General features: G+C 35.2%; 1 protein-coding gene across 1 annotated transcript in view; it reads left to right on the forward strand.

Moving 5' to 3' along the window:
• The window catches only part of LOC138709516 (uncharacterized), an 82,520-nt gene that overhangs the window by 41,220 nt on the left and 16,688 nt on the right, over positions 1-24,612 (forward strand). Inside the window, exon 3 of the mRNA XM_069840337.1 lies at positions 22,067-22,180. Within this exon, the coding sequence (XP_069696438.1) occupies positions 22,067-22,180 (114 nt within the window). The remainder of the gene's footprint in view (positions 1-22,066; positions 22,181-24,612) is intronic.

A 24,612-nucleotide genomic window follows, 5' to 3' on the forward strand; every position in this document is an offset into this window, starting at 1 on the left:
CGCAACCTCGGGCACAGAAAGACAGCGCTATACCGACTACGCTATCCAAGCCGATTTTACTAGGAAATTGTACCCACGTCTCAGGATATGGAAAGCCGATGATCTAGTTCTTCGGTTGGCTGGACCGTATGTTCTTACACACTGAAAACGATCAATGAGGTTACTGGTGCAAATTTAAACAAATGGATGTAGCTGACAGCAATGTCTTCTGAGATTTCAACGTATCTCCACTGAGGATCTTGTTAACTGGCTTAAGGGAACTGGGTAGTGATGTCTGTGCGATTAAAAAATTTCAGTACAAAAGTTTAGTTCAATATTTCTAGGCTTCTAGTACTCAGAATGGGATAAAAATTTCCAGGCTTATACAATCAATCATTCTGAATTTAGTGGTATAAAAGACAACTAATTAGTTTCTTATGGAAGTGCAAAAGAAAGGTCCGAACTGATAACCTGTTTACCAACTTTGCTAATTGTACCTCATTCTTCAACAGCACATTACTTGTTACAATGTTCACTCACATATCTTGTATTTTTTAAAATTATCTAGTAATGTAAAATGTAAATTCTAAAAGAAAAAATTAATTAATTATTTCACCCCTAGTGAAACAGAAAAATATTGAACTTTCACATTTTTTGCAATTTTTTTCAATGTTTATATCTTTTTTTTCCCCCGTGTTATGTATGTGATATTCTCAAACCCGTAGGTCTACTACGTAGAACACAGGCTGCAGAAAACACTGTAAAAATGTTATGTCAATTCATTTAGTAGTTTGAGAGAAAAATGCACTTAAGTTTGAAAAATGTCAACTTGTGGAAAACTGCATTTAAAAAAGAAGGATGTATGAATTACATGCACCGTCAAATTTCAAGAGACTATTTAAAGGGCTAATCTGCAGAACTACCCCCCCCAAATATTGTTTTAAAGAGCAAGTTTTGTACTTTTTTTAAAACAAATTAAAAAATCGGATTTTTGACCCTTAATCACTACCTGTTTCCCTTAATTCCAATTTATTTCAAGGACTGCTTCGAATTTTTTCACAACTTGCTCACTTGCAATTCCATGGATAGCACTCAGCTTATTCTTTGCTTCACAGATTATATTCATCGATACCACGAGTGAATAATTTCCAACTTCTCGATGCTTCAGGAAATCGAGCTGAAGTCGCACTCGATATATGCCACTTTGTATCCTCCTGAGTTCTGACAGTATACTATACTATACCATAATTCGTACATTATTATGATATAAGATGTATGTTCAGAGATCCGAAGTACAGTATAATATACCTGTATTTGTCCCTTAACTATAACCTGCAAAATTTTTTCAGCATTTTTCGTCATTTCAGTGACCTTTTTTTGAAGTGTAGAATTATATTGAAGTTTAAAAATAAAACATCAAATGTCTCAGGCCTCAGGAGGACATGCAATTTTAATAGTACATTATGCAACGAGCCTATAATGATAGTAATTAAGAATCGAGTAGGGATATTTATGAAACGAGCGCAAGCGAGTTTCATAATTTTCATACGAGCTTCTTAATTACCATTATAGGCGAGTTTCATACGACTTTTTATGCTCGACCATATTTCTAACTTGAAAATACCGGTATTCAGATGTATACATTTTATTTGTATCTGACAAGATCGGAAGTGACCTTGTTCTAGGTCGTGAATTGTGAGATGTGCGCAGACGCGAAAGTATTGATTTTTTTCCGAGGAACAATAATGTCATTGACCTTGACGTAGTCCCGTTAAACTTGATAATATTATAATATTATAACCTTGATTATTGAATTCGACATTGAAAAACGAGATGACAAATTGAATTTATTTGAATATTATTTACAATTAACGCTAATTATTATAGTAACAGAACATAACCTTCTGCGACAGTATTGGATTTCCAGCCTCCGTGACTTTTCGCTAATTCTCTTTCGATTGCATATCCGAGAATAATCGATACTTGCGGTTTTATAACGGTACAAAGCTGACTTGTCATTGGCTGAATACATTTAAGATGAGTTATCATTGGCTGAAGATATGTACTTTAATGACATGCATTAAAGGACTGCTACCAGATGTATAATTAGTACATTTCGGCATGGTCGAGCATAAAATTCTTTAAGACACGTTGTGAAGCGGTCAAATGAATATTGAAATAAAAGGTAATGCCACTGTCCAGTATTACAAAACTATCTCCTCCAGTTGCAGCAAAGACCCTAGACCAGGTATGTCAGAAATCAGACTCTAAATGTGCAGTTATGTGTGCGGATCGCCAGTCTGTGCGGACTGCATCATTCAAGCGTTGCTCTTACCCGTCCTTAGCTGGAGGGGTGTACAATAATCTATTCTGCGCATCTAGGGTTGGATTAAATAGACATTTGGACATTATAAACATGGTTAGCAGAACAAAAAAAACACAGTTATTATCAGTGTCTATATTTGACAATTGTAATACAAGAAATTATTCAAATTAACTTTAAGCTTAAGCTTAAGCTTAAGCTTAACTGAAAGCTTAATTTGTATAATACACGTCACTGTACGTAACAGAAAACCACAATTATTTAAAGTTACACAGAGTTAGTGTGCACTCAAATGTTGGTTGCTTGACTGTTGTCAGCCCACTTTGAGGTCTGTGGATATAGAGGGAAAAATTGGATCGGTGTCGGGTAGAGTTCCCGGGTAGCTCAGTGGGAGAGCGTTGGTACGTTTAACCAAAGGTCCCGGGTTCGATACCCGGCCCCGGAACAATTTTTCCCTCGAAATTATTCAAAGAAACTTTAGGTTTACTCAGTTATACTTCACAAAGTAGTGGTTTGTAAAGCATAATTTATTAACATGATTTTTATATAGTATTTGAAGAAAAAAAATTGCAGTAATTTCGAAACAACAAGAAACGAACAAGTATTTCATTTTACGTAGTAGGTACTAATTATTTTAAAGTAATAGACCCTACTCTTTCATTGTTCGTCAAGCATTATTATTTACTGTCACCATTGGTACACAAATGTTGAAGAAAATATTATACTCCTAATTAATTACATGCAGTAGGACATTGTGAAGTTTTTACACTGAAATCATTTCTTTGCTCTATGTCAATATAAATTAATATTAATATTAATATTAATGAATATAAATTAAGCTTAGAATTTAAATTCACATATAGTTTTTTTGAAAATGTTGAGAGCAAGTATCGAAAAGTTGGGAGCGTCACTCAAAGAAATTAAAAGTGTAGTTCACAAGCTGTGAAGCGACGATATTCTCCTTATATCAGATTTAAAGATTTATTAATATAAGTATATTGAATTAATATTGTTACGTGACATGGAAAATTTGCCATTATATATTTTTCCAGAAAATTTTTCCGCCTTGCAAATAGTTGTTTTCTTGCAACCTCAAGAGCCTCACATGTATTCCTCACTATATTCTCATCACTTACCAGTTTATGAAATGAAAATCGTAAGTCGTCTAACCTTTGATGCCTGTGTTAGTACAGACTTCAAAACAACGCCATTGTCAAGTACGTTTTGCCGTGAGAGTACTGATTAAGAAATAAGCGCTGGCAATATGATATTTTGAGAACTTTACTAATCTGTCACCTCACAACACTATTACCTCGACATAGGCTGATGAAAGCCTTTCATTTTAAAATAATTATTACTGTTGGCTGAGGAAAACATTATAACAGTTATGTTATATGATTCGTAATTTCTCTTCTCCCTTATCTGTGAACTCCTCGCTTTATTTATCATAACTCATTCACAGACACAGCCAAATCGGCACTCGTACTGAAACTGTGTTACTGAAACAAAAGCTGTTGCAGGTATTGTATAGCCCTGTGGCGTTCCCCTCCAAGGGGATTCACTCCCTCCAGGTAGGGGAATAGAGACTGCACATCGCACAGAGACGATGCACAATGTGCAGGGTTTTGACATGCCTGTACTAGACACTCGGCCTTTCCTAGTTTTATATAAACACCTATTTATAATACTAGCCGTACCCGTGCGCTCCGCTGCACCCATTAGAAATAAATACAAAGTAATTACATAATTAAAATGGGACGTTTGATCCAGGGAACATTCGTGTTTGATAGAAGGATAAGTCGTTTAATATGTTACTTAACTTAAATTGTATTTAAAATATTAAAATGCGGTCATTTTGATCCAGAGACCACTCATTTGGTGCAATGACAATTCCTTTAACATGTTATTAATTGTTATTACCAATTATTTTCGGAAAAGAGAAAATTAACAGAAAAATTTTGGCTACAGATTTATTATTATGTTTATATTATATTATATATTATATAAAAGTGCGTTGATAACGGATGTACTCGAATTAGAAAGTTTTTAATTTGTTGTGGGAGCTCTTGAATCTCAGGAGGAACAGCTTTTACAACAGCGCAACATAATCTGCTTGGCTCATTACCCAATTTTTTGCATTGCATTTAATGCATATATATTTTATGTATTTTAACACGATTCAATTGAGTTAAAATTAGAATTATAAAATAATGGATTGCTAAGCTAACGTACTATTACTGCATACTAAATCAATACACTCTCGTTGTTCGTTAATTCTCTGAGATAAAAATGAATATGTTCATAAAAATTATTTTAAGAAATACAGGAAATGAATATACAGAATAACCTATCAAGTTTTCTGTGCATAAGAAGCTATTTTAATCTTACCTGTCCTCAATTCACTCACAAGCTACTGTAATAACATTATAGCATTATGTCCATCCAGAGAAACTACACTTTCCAATGATGAAATAATAATTAATTATACAAATCGGTTAATTTAGCTTCCTATATTACGTCATACAAACACAGAAACATTGCCTGTAGGCTATGTTTCATAGCTTTCGATTGTTGTGTCCAAGGCCTCTTATAGACGAAGTCATTTGTTTTTTATTTCATTACACCGCCTTAGATGGCAGTTATTTTAATTTTAAAACTCATTTATCTCATTAAATATCAGTCCTATCAACATTTGTCAAAGAATAAAACTTATCAGAAATCATTGTCAAAGAAATTTTTGTTATGTAACATTTTTCATGAAAATCAATAATAAGCGAGATATTTCGATTAATTTAATTCAAGCCCCCCTATAACCCCCTTTTAAATAACGTATTTTGAATGCCATATAGCCTAAAATCTAAGTTACAACGAACTTAATTTATATTCCAATTTTCATCGAAATCCGTTCAGCCATTATCGCGTGAAAAGGTAACAAACATACAGACAGATAGACAGACAAAAATTAAAGAAAAAGCAATTTTCGGTTTCAGGATGGTTAATTATACATGTTAACACCAATTATTTTTAGAAAATCGAAAATTACCAGAAAAATTTTGGCTACAGATTTATTATTAGTATAGATTACGTCCAAAATACTTTCTTTATCTAGGCATGACTCGTAGATAAATTAGCTATCTCTTTCCTGATAACAGTCGCAACAAAATACTGAATTCACTTTCTTGAGAGTGGAACAACTCGAAGGAAAGAATATTTTTAGTTGGTTATTCAATGATGCTGTATCAACTGCTAGGTTATTTAGCGTCGATGTGATAGCAAGCTGGTATTTTGCGAGATGAGGTCGAGGATTCGTCATAAATTATCTAACATTCGCTTTACGGTTAGGAAAAACGCCGGAAAATACCCAACCAGGTAATCAGCCCAAGCGAGAATCAAACCCGCGCCCGAGCACAACTTCGAAACGGCAGGCAAGCGCCTCGGCTCACAGAGCTACGCCGGTGGCTAAGATAAGAAATTATGACATCAGCTGCCAAGCCTGTAAGACAAGAACTGTTGTGGGATTTCATGTTTTGATTCTATAATGATATTTACAACTTGCGAAATATCATTTCGCAAATTCTATTTCGTTAACGTAATATTAGTAACCACATTATTGGCATTAATTGGACGTCTTTGATTAAGTGAAAGCCGTAGAGAGAGACTTCACCTCACTACAACTCCAGAATTAATTATATTAAGCAAATTCATACGGATGAAATTAGAAGACGTTTCTCAGATCTCAAGTCAGATCTCCTTTGCAGGCTTCACGTTTCAGTTTTCATCCTATTCTGGTGACAACTTATACAGGGACATCATTTTATTTTTACTAACATTTTTAATATTAACCTGGCTATATCTTTGGATTAAAGGTCTAGAACCGGAAACACCGCATGCTCCCCCTTCCAAGACTGGAGTTCGATGATACTGGCTTAAAATACAAATCACTTTACTAGGTATAGGAGGGAGGAAAAGTAGTTCATCTATTTATGTAAACTAGGAAATATCGCAATTTTGAGTTTGATCATTTTCATTAAGTTTTTGTTTAATCAAAATACAGTACTGTATTAACACTTAGTGTTTTTACTCACGAATTGAGCTATCCATTCGGACGTATAAATTATGCAGTGTATATTGTATTGTTACATCACATTAGTGTACTATATAGAGAATGAAGTTAAATTGAAAAATAATCATAATATGGATATTTAAACACATTTTTGAAAATGGTGGCCGTTCATTTCGATACAGGCTTCAGTTCTTTTGTGCATATTATCGCACTATAGATTATTGTACCTAATTCAAATTATCAGTTTCGTCCTTCGTACTAGTAACTCATGTTGAAATAATTCTGTACCTACTCTATAAAAGAGTACCTTATGTACTGTAAATTCAATCTTCAATTCTGCCCGACCCGCACAGATAAAATTACTCAGACATGTTATCTATTGCCTGTTCAAGTGGTTTTGTCGCAGGATCGTAGAAAGGGGGGGGGGGATCAGGTGACTGTTAATTACTTAACGAGGCCCTTTTATTTAAGTTATGTTAAACAGTTGTATAATATTACGTAGACGTCCAATTCCTAAAAGAAATTAATGTTTTCGGAAAAGAGCTAAGATAGCCCAGCTACTAGACTTTACAGAGGGCCGAACAGAAGCAGGTGGGGGAAACCGGGATGCGACGTAGGCAAACGGACGACAGTACCTGTGCGAAAATATGATTCAATATTGAAAGCTCCTTCGTCACTGAAAAACGCGAACATATTTCTGGAACGTACTATACTCACTTACTCAGTACTGCATACGCGGCCTTGGTTCTGTGTGGAGAACGGTTGGAAGTTTACTAGTAGAAGGGGTGGGAGTGAAGTACCTTCAAAAACTTAGGTACAATAAAAATTGAAGTAAAAATAAAATCATATCCCTGTACAACAGCAGAATACTACATCCTTATTTCACTTCGTTCATTCTATTCGTTTTCTGTGTTCAAATAGGTACTGAGAACGGTCCTTCGAAGTACACTTTTAGTTAGTTGTTTAATGAGACCGTACCAACTTCCAGGTTATTTTTTTATTTATTTTATTGGGTTGTTTTACGACGCTGTATCAACATCTACGTTATTTAGCGTCTGAATGAAATGAAGGTGATAATGCCGGTGAAATGAGTCTAGGGCCCAGCACCGAAAGTTACCCAGCATTTGCTTGTATTGGGTTGAGGGAAAACCCCGGAAAAAACCTCAACCAGATAACTTACCCCAACCGGGATTCGAACCCGGGCCACCTGGTTTCGCGGCCAGACGCGCTGACCGTTACTCCACAGGTGTGGACTCTTCCAGATTATTTGGCGTCGATGTAATTGGTGAAAGCGGGATGGTATTTGGTGAGATGAGGCCGAGGATTCGTCATGGAATTATTTGACATTCGCCTTACAGTTGGAAAAATGTCCAACCAGGTTATCAGCTCAAACGGGAATAGAAAACACGCCCGAGCGAAGCTCCGTATCGGCAGGCACACGTGCTATCGCCTGAGCTACGCCGGTAGCTTTTCCAAGTACATAGGAATAAGAAAATCATGAGCTTTAACAATACATAAAATGTGAAGTATACTGAGGATCACGTAAGACTAGTTGCTAAAAAGCTAATTTGGCTGTCTTTTCAGTGTTGCCAACTAATACCAGATATCACCAAAGAGGGTAAAGTCACAATACCATGTACTATAATAATAATAATAATAATAATAATAATAATAATAATAATAATAATGATTTATTTTAGCTGGCAGAGTTAAGGCCGTAAGGCCTTCTCTTCCACTCAACCAGCAAAAAGTGTATATACATATGCATTAACTTAGAAAGAATTCAACAATTTGATTTAGGTGAGAGTTACATGTATACAAGAGTTATTTACGAATTAAACAACAAAATACTATGAACTATTAATTAAACACTGAAATAAACTGTGTAGCAGAATTAAACTAAAATACATAGAATGTTAATATATTTCAAATAATATTAGATAATAGAAAGAGATCATTATGAGACAATTAAAATACAGCACAATCAGGATGACGTCTAAAGATAAAAGTAACAATGTAGTCAGTGATATTTTAAATCAGTATGATTGGAGTGAAATGCTAATAAGGTTATCTTTTAAGCTGTTCGTTAACGACCCAGTGATTATAATTTGTATAAAATATCCCGGTAGTGTTATATTGTGACTTCTATAAGTTAGGTTGGTAACTGAGAGTGTTGTCTTGAGTTATAAACATCTGTGTTTGATTAGTGCTGCACCATTCACATTTTATTTGAAACTATCTCTCAGCTTGCGTAATTGACTAGGATTCTGCAGCACACAGCTAGTAATTTCTATTTGTTGGCATGGAGTGTGGCTCATTGTCGAGCTTCTGAATACGAATCTAAAACATCAAAATGTAAGTAATACAATATATTCTGATAGCATTGTAACAGTTATAGTAATATAGCAACAATGACAATAGTTTTTTAGAGTGGGTCGTTAACGACCCGGTGGGAAAATGAGAGGTACCATTTGGTCGCTTAGTAATATTTCTGTTTATATGATTCTTTTTCGTTAGTTATAGTTTATTTTTGTTTTGATATACTAGGAAGGGACTGAAAACTCATGAAATAATATCTGAACTTGAAGCAACAGACATGAGGAGCATATCTGGAGTAATTGATGTTTATATTGCACCACCTGTGCATGGAGAAAGCGATGGGGATTCTGGAGATGAGGAGTGTAATAATCCAGACTGCTTGACGAGGACATTGTTGGAAGTAGAAGCTGAGGTAGAGACTACAACTAAAACAAGAGGGGATAAAAGCTATAATCCAAGATCTGTACTGAATACAAAATATATTCCTCAGTGGAAGAAGGGTCAGATCCTTCCTAATTTCCACCAGATTATAATCCTGTCCTGTCGAGTCATCCATTATCTCTTTCTAAAGACAGTCATCCAGCTGAATATGTTGACAGTTGTTTCAAATGAGTTTGGCGTGCACCCTATAGGAACAGCAGATCGGTACTCAGCCAAAGAAAAGAAGAGGATATCCATTACACAATCCACCTCATCAAGAAATACAATAGTTTTATGGGAGGTGTTGATCAGATGAATCAAAACATAGCAGCATACAGAATTGGAATAAGAGGGAAAAGTGGTATGTTCCAATTCTTTTGTGGATGTTTGATGTCACCATGAATAATGAATGGTTAACAGCAAGGTCGAAAGGAATTTCCTTGGATAATTTGTCATTCAGACGGACAACTGTAATCGCTATGATGCAGAAATATGGAACACCAGTATCTTCACCGCGGCCCAGAAAGCATCTGAATGTGGGAAATATGGTCGCAGGTCCAGCACGTCGCAATGCTGGATACTTGCTGGCGGTTGGTCAGCCACGTCGCCGATGCACTGTCTGTAAAAACAAGACTACTACTGTAAACGCTGTTCCAAACCTTCATGCCCGGCTCCGCTTCATGACAAGTGCATCAGAGCGTTTCATACATAACGTGGTAATTATGTGTTTGGATAATATTGAGTCATTTATATTTTATTATACGTATTTTTATGACTAAATGTTATGTGAATATTTACTTGTGCACTGTAAAATTATAAATATTACATGTAAAATATCAATAATATGTTGATTCAATATCACAAAAAAATTATATTCACAATTACTGTCGTTACATGTAGTAATTTAGATATAAATAAAAATAAAGAAGAAATGTGTATCAGATTTTCCCACTGGGTCGTTAACGACCCACCCTGAAAAAGGGCCTAAATGTAAAGATACATCTGTGTTCGCTCATTTACAATTAAAATTGTATAAAAACAAAAACTATGTGTGACATTCACAACATTTGGACAAAAATAAAGTTACGGGCATAAATGGGTTAAAGGTGTTTGTTGTCTTGCAGCCCCTAATACTTTGTGACAAGGAATTCCATTGACGCGAGGTGGATATTGTAAAAGATGATGAATAACAAGATGTTCTATGAAGAGGTATACTTAGCGTGCCACAGATAAGTGATCTGGTATTTACGTCGTGGTTAGAGTATAGATAAGAGAAACGAGACGAAAGGGTAATTTGGTGTTGAAGTGTGCAGAATTCGAAAGAGTAAAGACAAAGTGTGTAAAGTTCTACGTTCTTTAAGTCGGAGCCACGAGAGACTTGCGAAGGACGGTAATATGTGATCATATCGTCGGATGTTCCACACGTATCTGACGCACATATTCTGAGCTCGCTGCAACTTGACTGACAGTTCAGAACTTAGGTCACTTAACAAAACGTCACAATAATCGAAGTGCGGCATTACTAGGGTTTGCACTAGAGTAAGTTTTAGTTGCTGGGGCAAGAAGTTTCTCAAGCGACTCAAACAGTGAATGGAGGAACAGATTTTTTTTTTATCGTTTCTTTAACTTGAAAATTCCAACTTCGATTATTATCAAAAAAGAAGCCAAGATTTTTTTACGACAGATGAATAAGGGATTAGCGTGTTGTTAAGGGTAACAACTGAAAGATTACTGTTATTAAGAGAGTTAACTAAACGCTTATGTCCATTAATTATGGCTTGAGTCTTACTTGGATTAAGTGCGAGTCCGAAATTGGCCACCCAAATAATAATAATAATAATAATAATAATAATAATAATAATCATAATCATAATCATAACAATAATAATAATAATAATAATAATAATAATTCCCTTCAAGTATTAAGCCAAATGGCCTGTTACGATCTCAAAGTGGAATTTTCAATCCAGCGCTTTTTTTGGACGACCGAGAGATCTCTTCCCGTTTGGATGATAGTCGAGCATGACTTTTGGGATTCTATCTCTATGCATGCGATGCAGATGATTTATCCAGTTGTTCCGATAATGTTTTACGTGATTAATTACAGGTTCTAGTTGTAATTCTTCCATTACATCTTCATTGCGTTTGTGATCCCATTTCGTATATCCCGCTGTATATCTCATAAATTTCATTTCATTGGCCGTTATTCTGTTTTCGTCTTTCTTCCTCAATGTCCATGCCTCACTGCCGTAACAAAGTATAGGTCTCGCCAAGGTCTTGTAAAGGCGAATTCGAATACGCCTTTGTACTAAGGAAGGTTTCATAATGGTGTTAATTATTCCCATTGTTTTGGTGTATTTAGAAATTTTCTGTGAAATGTCTACTTCATCGAATAATAATAATAATAATAATAATAATAATAATAATAATAATAATAATAATAATAATAATAATAATAATAATAATAATAACAATAATAATAATTTACCATATCTCATCTTTATGTTGGGAGATGTTTTCTAAATGGTTGAATAATTTGTGAAAGAGTATATTTTCCACCTGTCCCGCGCCGTGGCGTTGTGGTCTAAGGTATCCTGCCTTGGACTCGCGTTACGGAATGCGCGCTGGTTCGAGTCCTCATGGGGGAAGAAATTTTCTCATGAAATTTCGGCCAGTGTATGGGACCGGTGCCCACCCAGCATCGTAATGCACTTGGGGAGCTACGATAGATTGCGAAATCCGGTTGCGAATGCCAGCTATAACGGCTGGGGGGATCATCGTGCTAACCACACGATACCTCCATTCTGGTTGGATGATCGTCCACCTCTGCTTCGGTATGTGGACTTGAGGCCAGCAGCCGGCTGGTCGGTCTAGGCCCTTCACGGGCTGTAGCGCCACGGATTATTATTATTATTATTTTATTATCATTATTATCATTATTATTATTATTATTATTATTATTATTATTATTATTTTAATTTTTCTCCTGGACCTGTCGCACATTATATTGGTAGTTAGTAGATTAATATTATCTAATATTAAAATGTATTTTGTCTGACAACATGAAATTCATTGCTTTGACTAAAGAGTTTACGATTCACGAGACCTAACCTAAACATGACGTACAATAAAACCTCTCCTTACGGACACCCCCAAGATACGGACACTCCTCATATACGGACAAATTGTTATGTATCAACTGAAATAATATAGAAACAATGATAAATTTAACTCTTGTTTACGGACACTCTCAGACACGGACACGGACAGCTGTTTCACAGTCCTAAAGCTTGCTTTACCTCCTGACTGCGGACAGAACTTGGATTTCAAGACCTAATATGTTACAAAAATGGAAAATTTAGTTTTGAGATCTGTACAGAAATTTCTTAACATGATCACGTGAAATGATTATAGGGATAGAATTTTTATACACTAAAAGATATAATAAGAAAACAGAATGTCAGCACTAGGTTGTGCATAGAAATCATAGACGTAAACAAATGTCACATCTGTATTAAATTCTTGTTTCTCTTTCCATTTCAGAATATAGAAATAAAAGTTTTGATACCCGTTTTGAGGTCAGACGGTTCCCTTTCACGGTGGGAGTTGCTCCTGCCTTGGAGAACATTAATAACAATATTAAACAGTAGTAGATAAACCTCCCGTCTGTTTCACGTTCGCACACGCTGCATTTTGAATTTGGTGCTGCATATTAAACAGTTTGAATTAGAGATGGGCTAAACTGTTACTTTTTTTAACAGTTTCAAGTGAAACTGTTTCGACAAAGAAACTGTTCCAAAAAAAACAGTTTCGTAAGAGGCATCTATAGATTTGTTGCGATCGATTTCAGTTCACTGATCGAGGTAGCGTACCTGTTTCAAACGGCCATGTTCCGTGTTATAGTTTCGACAGATTGGGCAAGAAATCCCAACAAACTTCTGAGAAATTCTAATGACAACTGCAAATGTTGAAGAAGGAATTCCCAAATTTTGAGGTTTTCATTGTTCATTGGCGGACATCTCAAATCAGATTTTATAAGTTCGTGTGTAACTTTCACAGCATGATTTATTTAACATAACATTTACGTTTCAGAAAATTATATACAATAATTGGTTGAAATTCGTAGACAATTTCAATGTTTCTTACGGGTACAATACTTGTAGCCTACATTTTCACGACACCGATTCCAAGTCTTCTAGGTTATGTTGCACAAAATACGTACTTGAGAGTTGAAATTACAGTAACTGATTCCTCATATTCGACAAACACAAATACAATTTTAGTACCTATTTTAAGGTAATTGTCAGTGAGGGAACCATATACTGAAGTTTTCCCGCATTATTTAACTTACAATAGTATAAACAATATTTAGAGTACGTCTAAATATATGATTAGGCCTATGTAATACTGTATTTCTTTATCTGTACCCAATAATTTATTTTCGCGGTATTAATTAATATTGTTAATGGGGAGGGAATGAAAGAGATTAGTTAAATTGAATTTCGCGGCCTACGAGATCGATGTATCGTTTTCAAGCAGAGGTCTAAAGTAGCGTCAGCAAAGCTCATAGCATGTAACGTTTTACATTATGTTGCATGAAACTGTTTTATGAACCTGTTACAAAGAACAAGATGTTTCGTGGAACCAAAGAGTATAGAAAGCAACTTTAATCTGTTTGGAACAGTTGGAACAGGTTGGTACACGAAACAGTTTCATTTTTGTAACAGTTTCAAAATAGCAGTTCCAGAATATTCGTCCCATCTCTAGTTTGAATTCGAATTCCAATCCATCCAATTAGAACAAGGTATTGAGTGAGGTTGCACAATAATTATGTAACTGTCCACCTTCAGTAGCGCCATCTCTCGGGAATTATCGGAGATGTCTAGTGTGGATTTTGTTTTTGTTGATAATGATAATAATTCCACAAAAAATCGATATATTATATGATATATTGAATCAAAATTTCGATATCGATATATCGCTATATAGAAACGAAAATATAGGTATTTCGTAAAAACCGATATATCGTTCCCATCTCTACTTGTAAACTAGAAAATCATCATAATCCACTAGCATATGTAATAATGGAGAAAAAATGGTTAGGTTTCACTCTTAGGGTATTAAGTAAGCTGATCCGGACTATATCAGTGCGACTATTTGGGATTGGTGTTATGAGGCATGAAACATTGCTCTCTGAAGTGAATATAATCGGAGAGAAAGAGCTCTACCGCTAATCCATAAAGACTTCGTAAGGAATGTGTTTCATGACATACAGATACGCCAGACAGTGATTGTTGCCTAATATAGAAAAAAAGTCAAAGAGTAGAAAACTAATATATTTTTTTTAATTATAGTAGGTTATTTTACGACGCTTTATCAACATCTTAGGTTATTTAGCGTCTGAATGAGATGAAGGTGATAATGCCGGTGAAATGAGTCCGGGGTCCAGCACCGAAAGTTATCAAGCATTTGCTCAGCTTGGGTTGAGGGAAAACCCCGGAAAAAACCTCAATCAGGTAACTTGCCCCGACCGGGAATCGAACCCGGGCCACCTGGTTTCGCGGCCAGACGCGCTAGCCGTTACTCCATAGGCGTGGACTAGAAAACGAATAAATAAAACTAGAAATAAAAGGAAAAAAAATTGAGGGAGAGTAAGATAACAAAAATAGAAGTAAAGCTGAAAGAAAAATGGAAGTCGTATGGAATATGCGTGACGAGGGTCGACATTTAACCTCCAAATGGCCATAAGTCGTTGTTGCAGGGCAATTAGGCCATTATGTGCCCACATTTCTGCAACAAAGACGCATTGTTTGCACGCGAGAAAGCAGCTCACATGTTGCCGATGACTGCTAAAACCTCTCACCAACATGAAGCGCTTTTCAGCTATCGTATTCGTGAAAATGTTTAGAGAAAGTGCAGTAAGTAAAATTGTAAATGGAAGAGAAGAGGCTGCACAATGGCTTCTGCCGGGCGCATGTTTCATTTAACATTGTTCGTGTGTGTCTGAACGTTTGAAGCCTCGAATCGATGCTCCACGTCTGTTGTCTGTGTTCATCCTCCTGACACTTCCAACCGAGAATTTCAATTGATTCCCCACTCAATGACAGCGCACAGAGAGGCATCCTCTTGCACCTGTCAGCTGCATCTGACACTGCGCGTCACTGTTAACATTTCAGTCCAGGTCCGGACTCACAATAAAGTTGGTTTGCGATCATTTCTCAATGACATCAGTGACAATTTTAGAAGGCATCTCGATTCGGCCAGGGCTGCTGGTTTGAAAGCGCTGTTGTCACCATGACGACAAGAGAGAGACATGAAAAGAGACATAAAGCAGAGCGCATGTATTTCGTATGTAAACTACAAAAACATCTGAAGTATTGTAACAAATCTATATTTCTAACTAGCCGTACCCGTGCGCTCCGCTGCACCCGTTAGAAATAAATATAAAGTAATTACATAATTAAAATAGGACATTTGATCCAGGGAACATTCGTGTTTGATAGAAGGATAAATCGTTTCATATGTTACTTAATTTAAATTGCATCCAAATAATTAAAATGCGATCATTTTGGTCCAGAGAGAGTCATTTGGTGCAATGACAATTCCTTTAACATGTTTCTTAATTGTTATTACATGCAACCATAGTTTAATGAACATTGACATCATTTAGATTTAATTTGTATACCTTATTTTACTTGTTATAGGTTTCCATTGAATTATGGTAATAACTTAATTTTAACCCTTGTTTTTTACGTATTCAGTAAATGGCGTTTGGCCCACTATGGTTCTGAACCCTTCAAATAATTTAAATTATATTATATAATATTATATTATATTATATTATATTATGTTATATTATATTATATCAGAAGTTACTATAATAACATTATAGCATTATGTCCATCTAGAGAAACTACACTTTCCAATGGTGAAATAATAATTAATTATAAAAATCGGTTAATTTAGCTTCCGATATTACTTTATACAAACACAGAAACATTCTCTGTAGGCTATCTTTCAAGCTTTCGATTGCTGTTGTCCAAGGCCCCTTATAGACGAAGTCATTTATTCTTAATTCATTGCACCGTCTTAGATGGCGTTATTTTAATTTTAAAACTCATTTATCTCATTAAATATCAGTCCTATCAAAATTTTTCAAGGAATAAACTTTATCGAAAATAATTTTTAAAGAAACTTTTGTTATGTAACATTTTTCACAAAAATCAATAATAAGCGAGATATTTTGATTTATTTAATTCAGGACCCCTTATAACCCCCCTTTTAAATAATGTATTTTGAATGCCATATAGCCTAAAATCTAAGTCACAACGAACATAATTCATATTCCAATTTTCATCCAAATCCGTTCATCCCTTATCGCGTGAAAAGGTAACAAACATACAGACAGACAGACAGACAGACAGATATACAAACAAAAATTTCAAAAAAGCGATTTTCGGTTTCAGGGTGGTTAATTATATATGTTAGGACCAATTATTTTTGGAAAATCGAAAATTACCAGAAACATTTCGGCTACAGATTTATTATTAGTATAGATTTGAACTGGTAATGGAAATTACGGGAAAACGGCTGAACGGATTTTAATGAATGACCCGTCATTTTGAAGCTTGGCATCCAAGGATTTTCAGAAAATAGTAACTTTCAGTGAAGCGTTAGTTTTCCTACATAATTTTCCTATTTTCCAAAATCCATCTTTCGTCAGTATTGAGAACTAATTGCATTTCAGAATTAAAAAAACACCCTACAATAAACAATAGGCTATTACACGAAGGCCATGACCTGCAGGATTGCTGACAAATTTAGAGCTAAAATTCAATTGCTTATTAAAAACTTCAAGGCTTACTAAAATAATTTACATATCTGATTCTGCGGTGTGTAATTTTCTGAGTACAGCTGTGTATTGGATATTAAAATCTACAAACTTGAGGTAGTTTGATGACATTATTAGCATTAAAAATGAAATATTATTGTAGTTAATGCCATAATGTGGCTATTTTTATTAATTATACATATTAATGCTATTATTTAACATATGAAAGTGAAACGTTTTTACGTAGATGTAGAGAATATCTTAAATTAGATCTTCATTTCTATAATTTACTGAGTGGCGGCTACGTAGTATATATAAAACTACAAAACTTACGTAAGATAATAATATTATTAAAAAGGAAATATTTTTACAGTTATTAATCAAGTGGGGTTGGGTATTTTTCATATTCTTAATCGCGGTGTGGTGTAGATATTTATATGCGTCATTCTCTTCAATATTGGCTCGAGAGAGCGCAAAAATTACAGTTCCTAAGGAAAGACCAAAAAGTATTACTTACTGATAAAATAAGAGGCCTGGAAAATTTTGCAGTCTCCCAATCATTTCAGCAAGATCTCTTAGCAGGATAAAATGATTTTACCCTCTACATTTCAAGCTCGACATTAGCAGCTATACCAAGATGCTGTGTCTATTGTTCGAAAGCATAGCAAACCTGACTTTTTTAACTTTCACCTACAATCCACAATGACCATAAATACCTATTGCTTTACTCCCACATGAAAAACCCACTGATCATCCTGACATTGTTACTTGCTTTTTCGCGTTGAAACTCAAAAATTGAAGGTGGATAAGTTCAAGAAAAAGTATTTGGCATAAGAAAAACCATTCAGAGGGAGTATGTTTCATTATTATGGAAGCAAATATCTTTCAAAATGTCTCGTATTCTTCATTGAAAATAAATCTGACAAATTTTTATTTGAACATCTAATGAACTTAGTTTGCAGCATTTGCTGCACAAGCCATTAGTAATTTCGAAGTTAAAGTTACTGCGATACACTTATAAGAAAAGTTACCCCTGTCACAGGCCATGGAGATCCACAAGATAGCGAAATGCGACAATTGCAGACAATCGGCATTAGTAGCAGTAGGGTCTCAGTCCTGCATATTTGCCGCCTTGTTCAAGGAAAACTTCCTAGTAGCCCTATGATTTCTGTTGAGTCACGGTTGTGGTGCAGCCGAAGGATTAGGTCAATTGAAATAACCCACGACCCCATCGGGAAACAAACCCGACATCTTCGGTTTTGTAGCACTACGCTTCCGCGTGTACCAATTTATTAGATTTCTAAAGCAGGAGTTTTGATTCCCTGTCACGAGATGCGCAGATGTTTATTCTTTATTCCCTATTGTTGGCAGTTGTTTTCGACATTTTGTTTCAGTCACTGAAAATGCAGTACACATTAAATGAACGGCTCTTCCTTGTGAAGCAATACTGGATTAGGAATTCAATTACAGCTACTCAAAGGGCATACCAGAGAAAATTTGGTGTTCGCAATCCTCCCAAAAGAAACACAATACTGGGACTGGTGAACAAATAGAAAACAACTGGAGCTCTAAAAGAATAATAATTTTGATGACAATACAGAATAAAGAATAAACATATGCGCATCTCGTGACAGGGAATCAAAACTCCTGCTTAGTTTGACGTTAAAAACTGGTCATTAAGTAAATTTCCAGCCGAATAAATAAAGAATATTCAAGATTTGCTATGGAGGTAGTAATCTCCCAAAGATACTCTACATTTGAGGTACAACAAATTGTGGTTAGCATCATTCATTTTGAAATAAAGAAAGAAAGAAATATTTTAGTTCTATATAAATCATTCTGTACATTGGACTTACATTTTCTACATCTTGATTACACAACTTTTAACGTATCACTTCGGAATACGTATGTAAGACTTTCCTGTGTTAAATTTCAACGTACCTTGTTTACATATTTCGACCTATTTATGGGTCATCTTCAGAACTGGTCGTTGTTGGTCTTGGCGCCACTTTTTCTGTTTCCTGTGAGGGTGTGTTCCTGTGGTATAGTGTAGAGTCAAAGAGTATGTGTGTTTTGAAGTTGAGTTGTGTGTTGAGAATTTCGTTGGGGTGTGTTTTTGTGTGTCTGTATATTTCATATTGTTCCAGTGTTTTTTTTTATTTTAGTAGGTTATTTTACGACGCTTTATCAACAGCTTAGGTTATTTAGCGTCTGAATGAGATGGTGATAATGCCGGTGAAATGATTCCGGGGTCCAACCCCGAAAGTTACCCAGCATTTGCTCATATTGGGTTGAGGGAAAACCCCGGAAAAAACCTCAACCAGATGACTTGTCCCGACCGGGAATCGAACCCGGGCCACCTGGTTTCGCGGCTAGACGTGGTAACCGTTACTCCACAGGTGTGAACTCCAGTGTGTTTAGTTTCTGGCTTTTTGGTTGGATGTGTAGTATTTCCATGTCTGTGTTGATGTCTTTGTGGGTGTGGTTAGCATTTGTGATGTGTTCTGCATATGTGGAGGTGTTTTGTAAAAGGTAAAAGGTAAAGGTGTCCCCGTAACATGCCATGAAGGCACTTGGGGGGCATGGGGGTAGAGCCCCATGCTTTCCATGACCTCGGCACTAGAATGAGATGGTGTGGTCGGCACCACGCTCTGACCGCCTTTTACCCCCGGGAAAGACCCGGTACTCAATTTTATAGGAGGCTGAGTGAACCTCGGGGCCGTTCTGAAAGTTTGGCAACGAGAAAAAATCCTGTCACTACCTGGGATCAACACTACAAAAACATCTCAACACACAAACAACACAAACAAACAAATACAACCACACAGGCGTATACAAACTCAAATGTAACACCTGCAACAACTTCTACATAGGACAGACAGGCAGATCATTTCAAACACGTTACAAAGAACACATCACAGCCATAACAAAATTACAAAACACCTCCACATATGCAGAACACATCACTAATGCTAACCACACCCACAGAGACATCAACATAGACTTGGAAATACTGCACATCCAACCAAAAAGCCAGAAACTAAACACACTAGAACAATATGAAATATACAGACACACGAAAACACAATCCAACGAAATTCTCAACACAGAACTCACACACTCTTTGACTCTACACTATACCACAGGAACACACCCTCACAGGGAACAGAACAAGTGGCGCCAAGACCAACAATAACCAGTTCTGAAGATGACCCATAAATAGGTAGAAACATGAAAACGAGGTACGTTGAAATTTAACACAGGAAAGTCTTAGCATACATATTCCGAACTTACATTTTATTTCTAAAACATCTTCAGATTTTAGATCTCCATTTGCCAAAGAGGTGTCCATGTTTCTTTAGTATAGGCCTACAAGTCAATATTCAAGCATGCATTTTCCGTTTACTAGCTACTACAGACTTGATTGCTGTGCAATATATATAACTTCTGACGTCACATCCTACTATTTAGTCAAGAATCTACTTCACTTCAGTTATACATGTAGCTTTAAGACACGGCCTTAGAATACAACATATAATAGTCTACCAGCGTAGGGGCTATAGCACATTTACCTGCAGATTCGGGGTTGCGCTTGGGCGTAGGTTCGATTCCCGCTTCGGCTGATTACATGGTTGGGTATTTTCTGAAGTTTTACCAGACTGTTAAGGAAGGTCAGGTAATTCTTTGGCAGACACTCGGCCTCATCTCGCCAAATCTTGCTATTACCAATCCCATCGTTAAATTTTTAGTAGGTTATTTTATGACGCTTTATCAGCATCTTAGGTTATTTAGCATCTTAAGTGAAATGAGTCCGGAGTCCAGCACCGAAAGTTACCCAGCATTTGCTTATATTGGGTTGAGGGAAATACAGCTTTTAAGTACAGGGATATCATTTTATTTTTACTTCAATTTTTATTGTACCTGAGTTTTTGAATGTACTTCACTCCCACCCCCTCTACTAGTAAACTTCCAACCGTCCATCACACAGAACCAGGGCCGCGTATGCAGTCAAATTCGCCTTACGGTCATAGTACGTAAACATTACTGAGTCAGAGAGTATAGTATGTTCCAGAAACATGTTCGCGTTTTCCAGTGTCGAAAGAGCTTTCAATGTTGAATCATATTTTCGCACAGGTACTGTAGTTCATTTGCCTGCGTCGAATCTTGGTTTCCCCCACCCGCTTCTGCTCTCCCGTCTGTAAAGGTTAGTGGCTGGGCTGTTTCAGCTCTTTTCTGAAAAGATTAATTTCTGTTAGGAATTGGACGTCTACGTAATATTTATACAACTGTTTAAAATAACTTATATGAAAGGGCTTCGTTAAGTAATTAACTGTCACGTGATTTTCCCATTTTCTACCACCCTGCGACAAAACCACTTGGACGTACAGTAGATAAAATGTCTGAGTAATTTTATCTTTTCGGATCGGGCAGAAGTGAAGATTGAATTTACAGTATGTACAGTAAGGTACTCTTTTATAGAGTAGGTACAGAATTATTTCAACATGAGTTACTCGTGCGAAGGACGAAACTGGTAATTGGGATTAGGTACAATAGTCTATAGTGCGATAATATGCATAAAAGAACTGGAGACTGCATCGAAATGGACGGCACACATTTTTCAAAAATGTGTTTAAATATCCATATTATGATTATTTTTAAATTTAACTTCATTCTCTATATTGTACGCTAATGTGCTGTAGACAGTATAATATACACTGCATAATGAATACGTCCGAATGGATAGCTCAGTTCGTGAGCAAAAACACTTAAGTATTGTTAATACAGTACTGTATTTTGTTTAAACAAAAACCTAATGAAAATTATCAAACTCAAAATCGTGATATTTCCTAGTTTACGTAAATGGATGAACTACTTTTCTCGCTCCTATATCTAGTAAAATGATTTGTTTGTATTTTACGCAATATCACCGAACATCAGTCGTGGAAAGGGAGTAGCAAACGGTGTTACCGGTTCTCAACCGTTAATCCAAAGGTATAGCCAGGTTAATGTTAGAAATATTAGTAAAAATAAAATAATGTCCCTATATTTTGTTAAATGAATTCGCAAGTTGTTCGTTTTTGCTACTGTTACTTCAACTATCTCTCCAAATGATCATGTTGCCATTTTTCAGCAACCCAGTCCGGAGACGTAATACTGCGAAGAATACTGAGGCCAACACAAGACGCTGTCAGTCACCACCGCGAGATAGCAGCACAGTTAGCTGACATAACCAGAGCTCTAAGAAGTAAGTGCTGCTCTCTTACATATTCTTTGAAACCATTTATTCTTGTTTAAGGATCCGTTCGGTAGAGGTCTGCACGGATTATAATTTTGAAGCTCCTGTGTACTGGACCTTAAATATTTCCGATTCAGGTTCCATCATCAGGACGAATAGGTATTGCCAGAAGGATGACCCCTGTTGGGTTCCTTATGTCTGGCTACTGCACACAACTGATCAGTAACAATAATTTTACGCGAAGATAGGAATACATCACTCACTGGCGATTGCTGACTACTATAAAATTAGGATGTGTATTAATAAATATGTTAATTGTAAGCTGTTTTCCTCTTCGGATGTTAATAAAATCTATAAGTAACATCATTAATATCAGGAGGGTATTTTTTCAGATATTTAAAACAAAAAAGTTTAATACAATTTTTCTCATTTTTGCTTCCTTTTCGAGATAAAAGTTGTTTTATGCGTGTGTCGGGAAAGCCATTCATTTAATTCACAATATGCTCGGTCTTTTAAGGGAACATTGTATTATGATATATAGGCTAACATATGATTGAAAGAATTTTAGTTTTGACCTTTAAATGTGCAGAAATTTCGGTAAGGGGTTAAGAGAACATTCTATTATGACATATAGACTAAGATATGATAGAAAGAATTTTAGTTCTGTCCTTTAAATGTGCAGAAATTGCGGTAAGGGGTTAAGAGAACATTCTATTATGATATATAGCCTAACATATGATTGAAAGAATTTTAGTTTTGTCCTTTAAATGTGCAGAAATTTCGGTAAGGGGTTAAGAGAACATTCTATTATGACATATAGACTAAGATATGATAGAAAGAATTTTAGTTCTGTCCTTTAAATGTGCAGAAATTGCGGTGAGGGGTTAAGAGAACATTCTATTATGATATATAGCCTAACATATGATTGAAAGAATTTTAGTTTTGTTCTTTAAATGTGCAGAAATTTCCTTTCGGTCCATTTAAGAGAACATTTTATTATGCTATATAGGCTAACATACGATTTAAAGAATTTTAGTTTTGTCCTTTAAATGTGCAGAAATTTCCTTTCTGTCCATTTAAGAGAACATTCAATTATGCTATATAGGCTAACATATGATTTGAAGAATTTTATTTTTGTTCTTTAAATGTGCAGAAATTTCCTTTCGGTCCATTTAAGAGAACATTTTATTATAATATATAGGCTAACATATGATTTGAAGAATTTTAGTTTTGTTCTTTAAATGTGCAGAAATTTCCTTTCGGTCCATTTAAGAGAACATTTTATTATGATATATAGGCTAACATATGGTTTGAAGAATTTTAGTTTTGTTCTTTAAATGTGCAGAAATTTCCTTTCGGTCCATTTAAGAGAACATTTTATTATAATATATAGGCTAACATATGATTTGAAGAATTTTAGTTTTGTTCTTTAAATGTGCAGAAATTTCCTTTCGGTCCATTTAAGAGAACATTTTATTATAATATATAGGCTAACATATGATTTGAAGAATTTTAGTTTTGTTCTTTAAATGTGCAGAAATTTCCTTTCGGTCCATTTAAGAGAACATTTTATTATGATATATAGGCTAACATATGGTTTGAAGAATTTTAGTTTTGTTCTTTAAATGTGCAGAAATTTCCTTTCGGTCCATTTAAGAGAACATTTTATTATGATATATAGGCTAACATATGGTTTGAAGAATTTTAGTTTTGTTCTTTAAATGTGCAGAAATTTCCTTTCGGTCCATTTAAGAGAACATTTTATTATGCTATATAGGCTAACATACGATTTAAAGAATTTTAGTTTTGTCCTTTAAATGTGCAGAAATTTCCTTTCTGTCCATTTAAGAGAACATTCAATTATGCTATATAGGCTAACATATGATTTGAAGAATTTTATTTTTGTTCTTTAAATGTGCAGAAATTTCCTTTCGGTCCATTTAAGAGAACATTTTATTATAATATATAGGCTAACATATGATTTGAAGAATTTTAGTTTTGTTCTTTAAATGTGCAGAAATTTCCTTTCGGTCCATTTAAGAGAACATTTTATTATGATATATAGGCTAACATATGATTTGAAGAATTTTAGTTTTGTTCTTTAAATGTGCAGAAATTTCCTTTCGGTCCATTTAAGAGAACATTTTATTATAATATATAGGCTAACATATGATTTGAAGAATTTTAGTTTTGTTCTTTAAATGTGCAGAAATTTCCTTTCGGTCCATTTAAGAGAACATTTTATTATGATATATAGGCTAACATACGATTTGAAGAATTTTAGTTTTGTTCTTTAAATGTGCAGAAATTTCCTTTCGGTCCATTTAAGAGAACATTCAATTATGCTATATAGGCTAACATATGATTTGAAGAATTTTATTTTTGTTCTTTAAATGTGCAGAAATTTCCTTTCGGTCCATTTAAGAGAACATTTTATTATA

The sequence above is a fragment of the Periplaneta americana genome, chromosome 11 (assembly GCF_040183065.1).
Source record: "Periplaneta americana isolate PAMFEO1 chromosome 11, P.americana_PAMFEO1_priV1, whole genome shotgun sequence".
NCBI lineage: Eukaryota > Metazoa > Arthropoda > Insecta > Blattodea > Blattidae > Periplaneta > Periplaneta americana.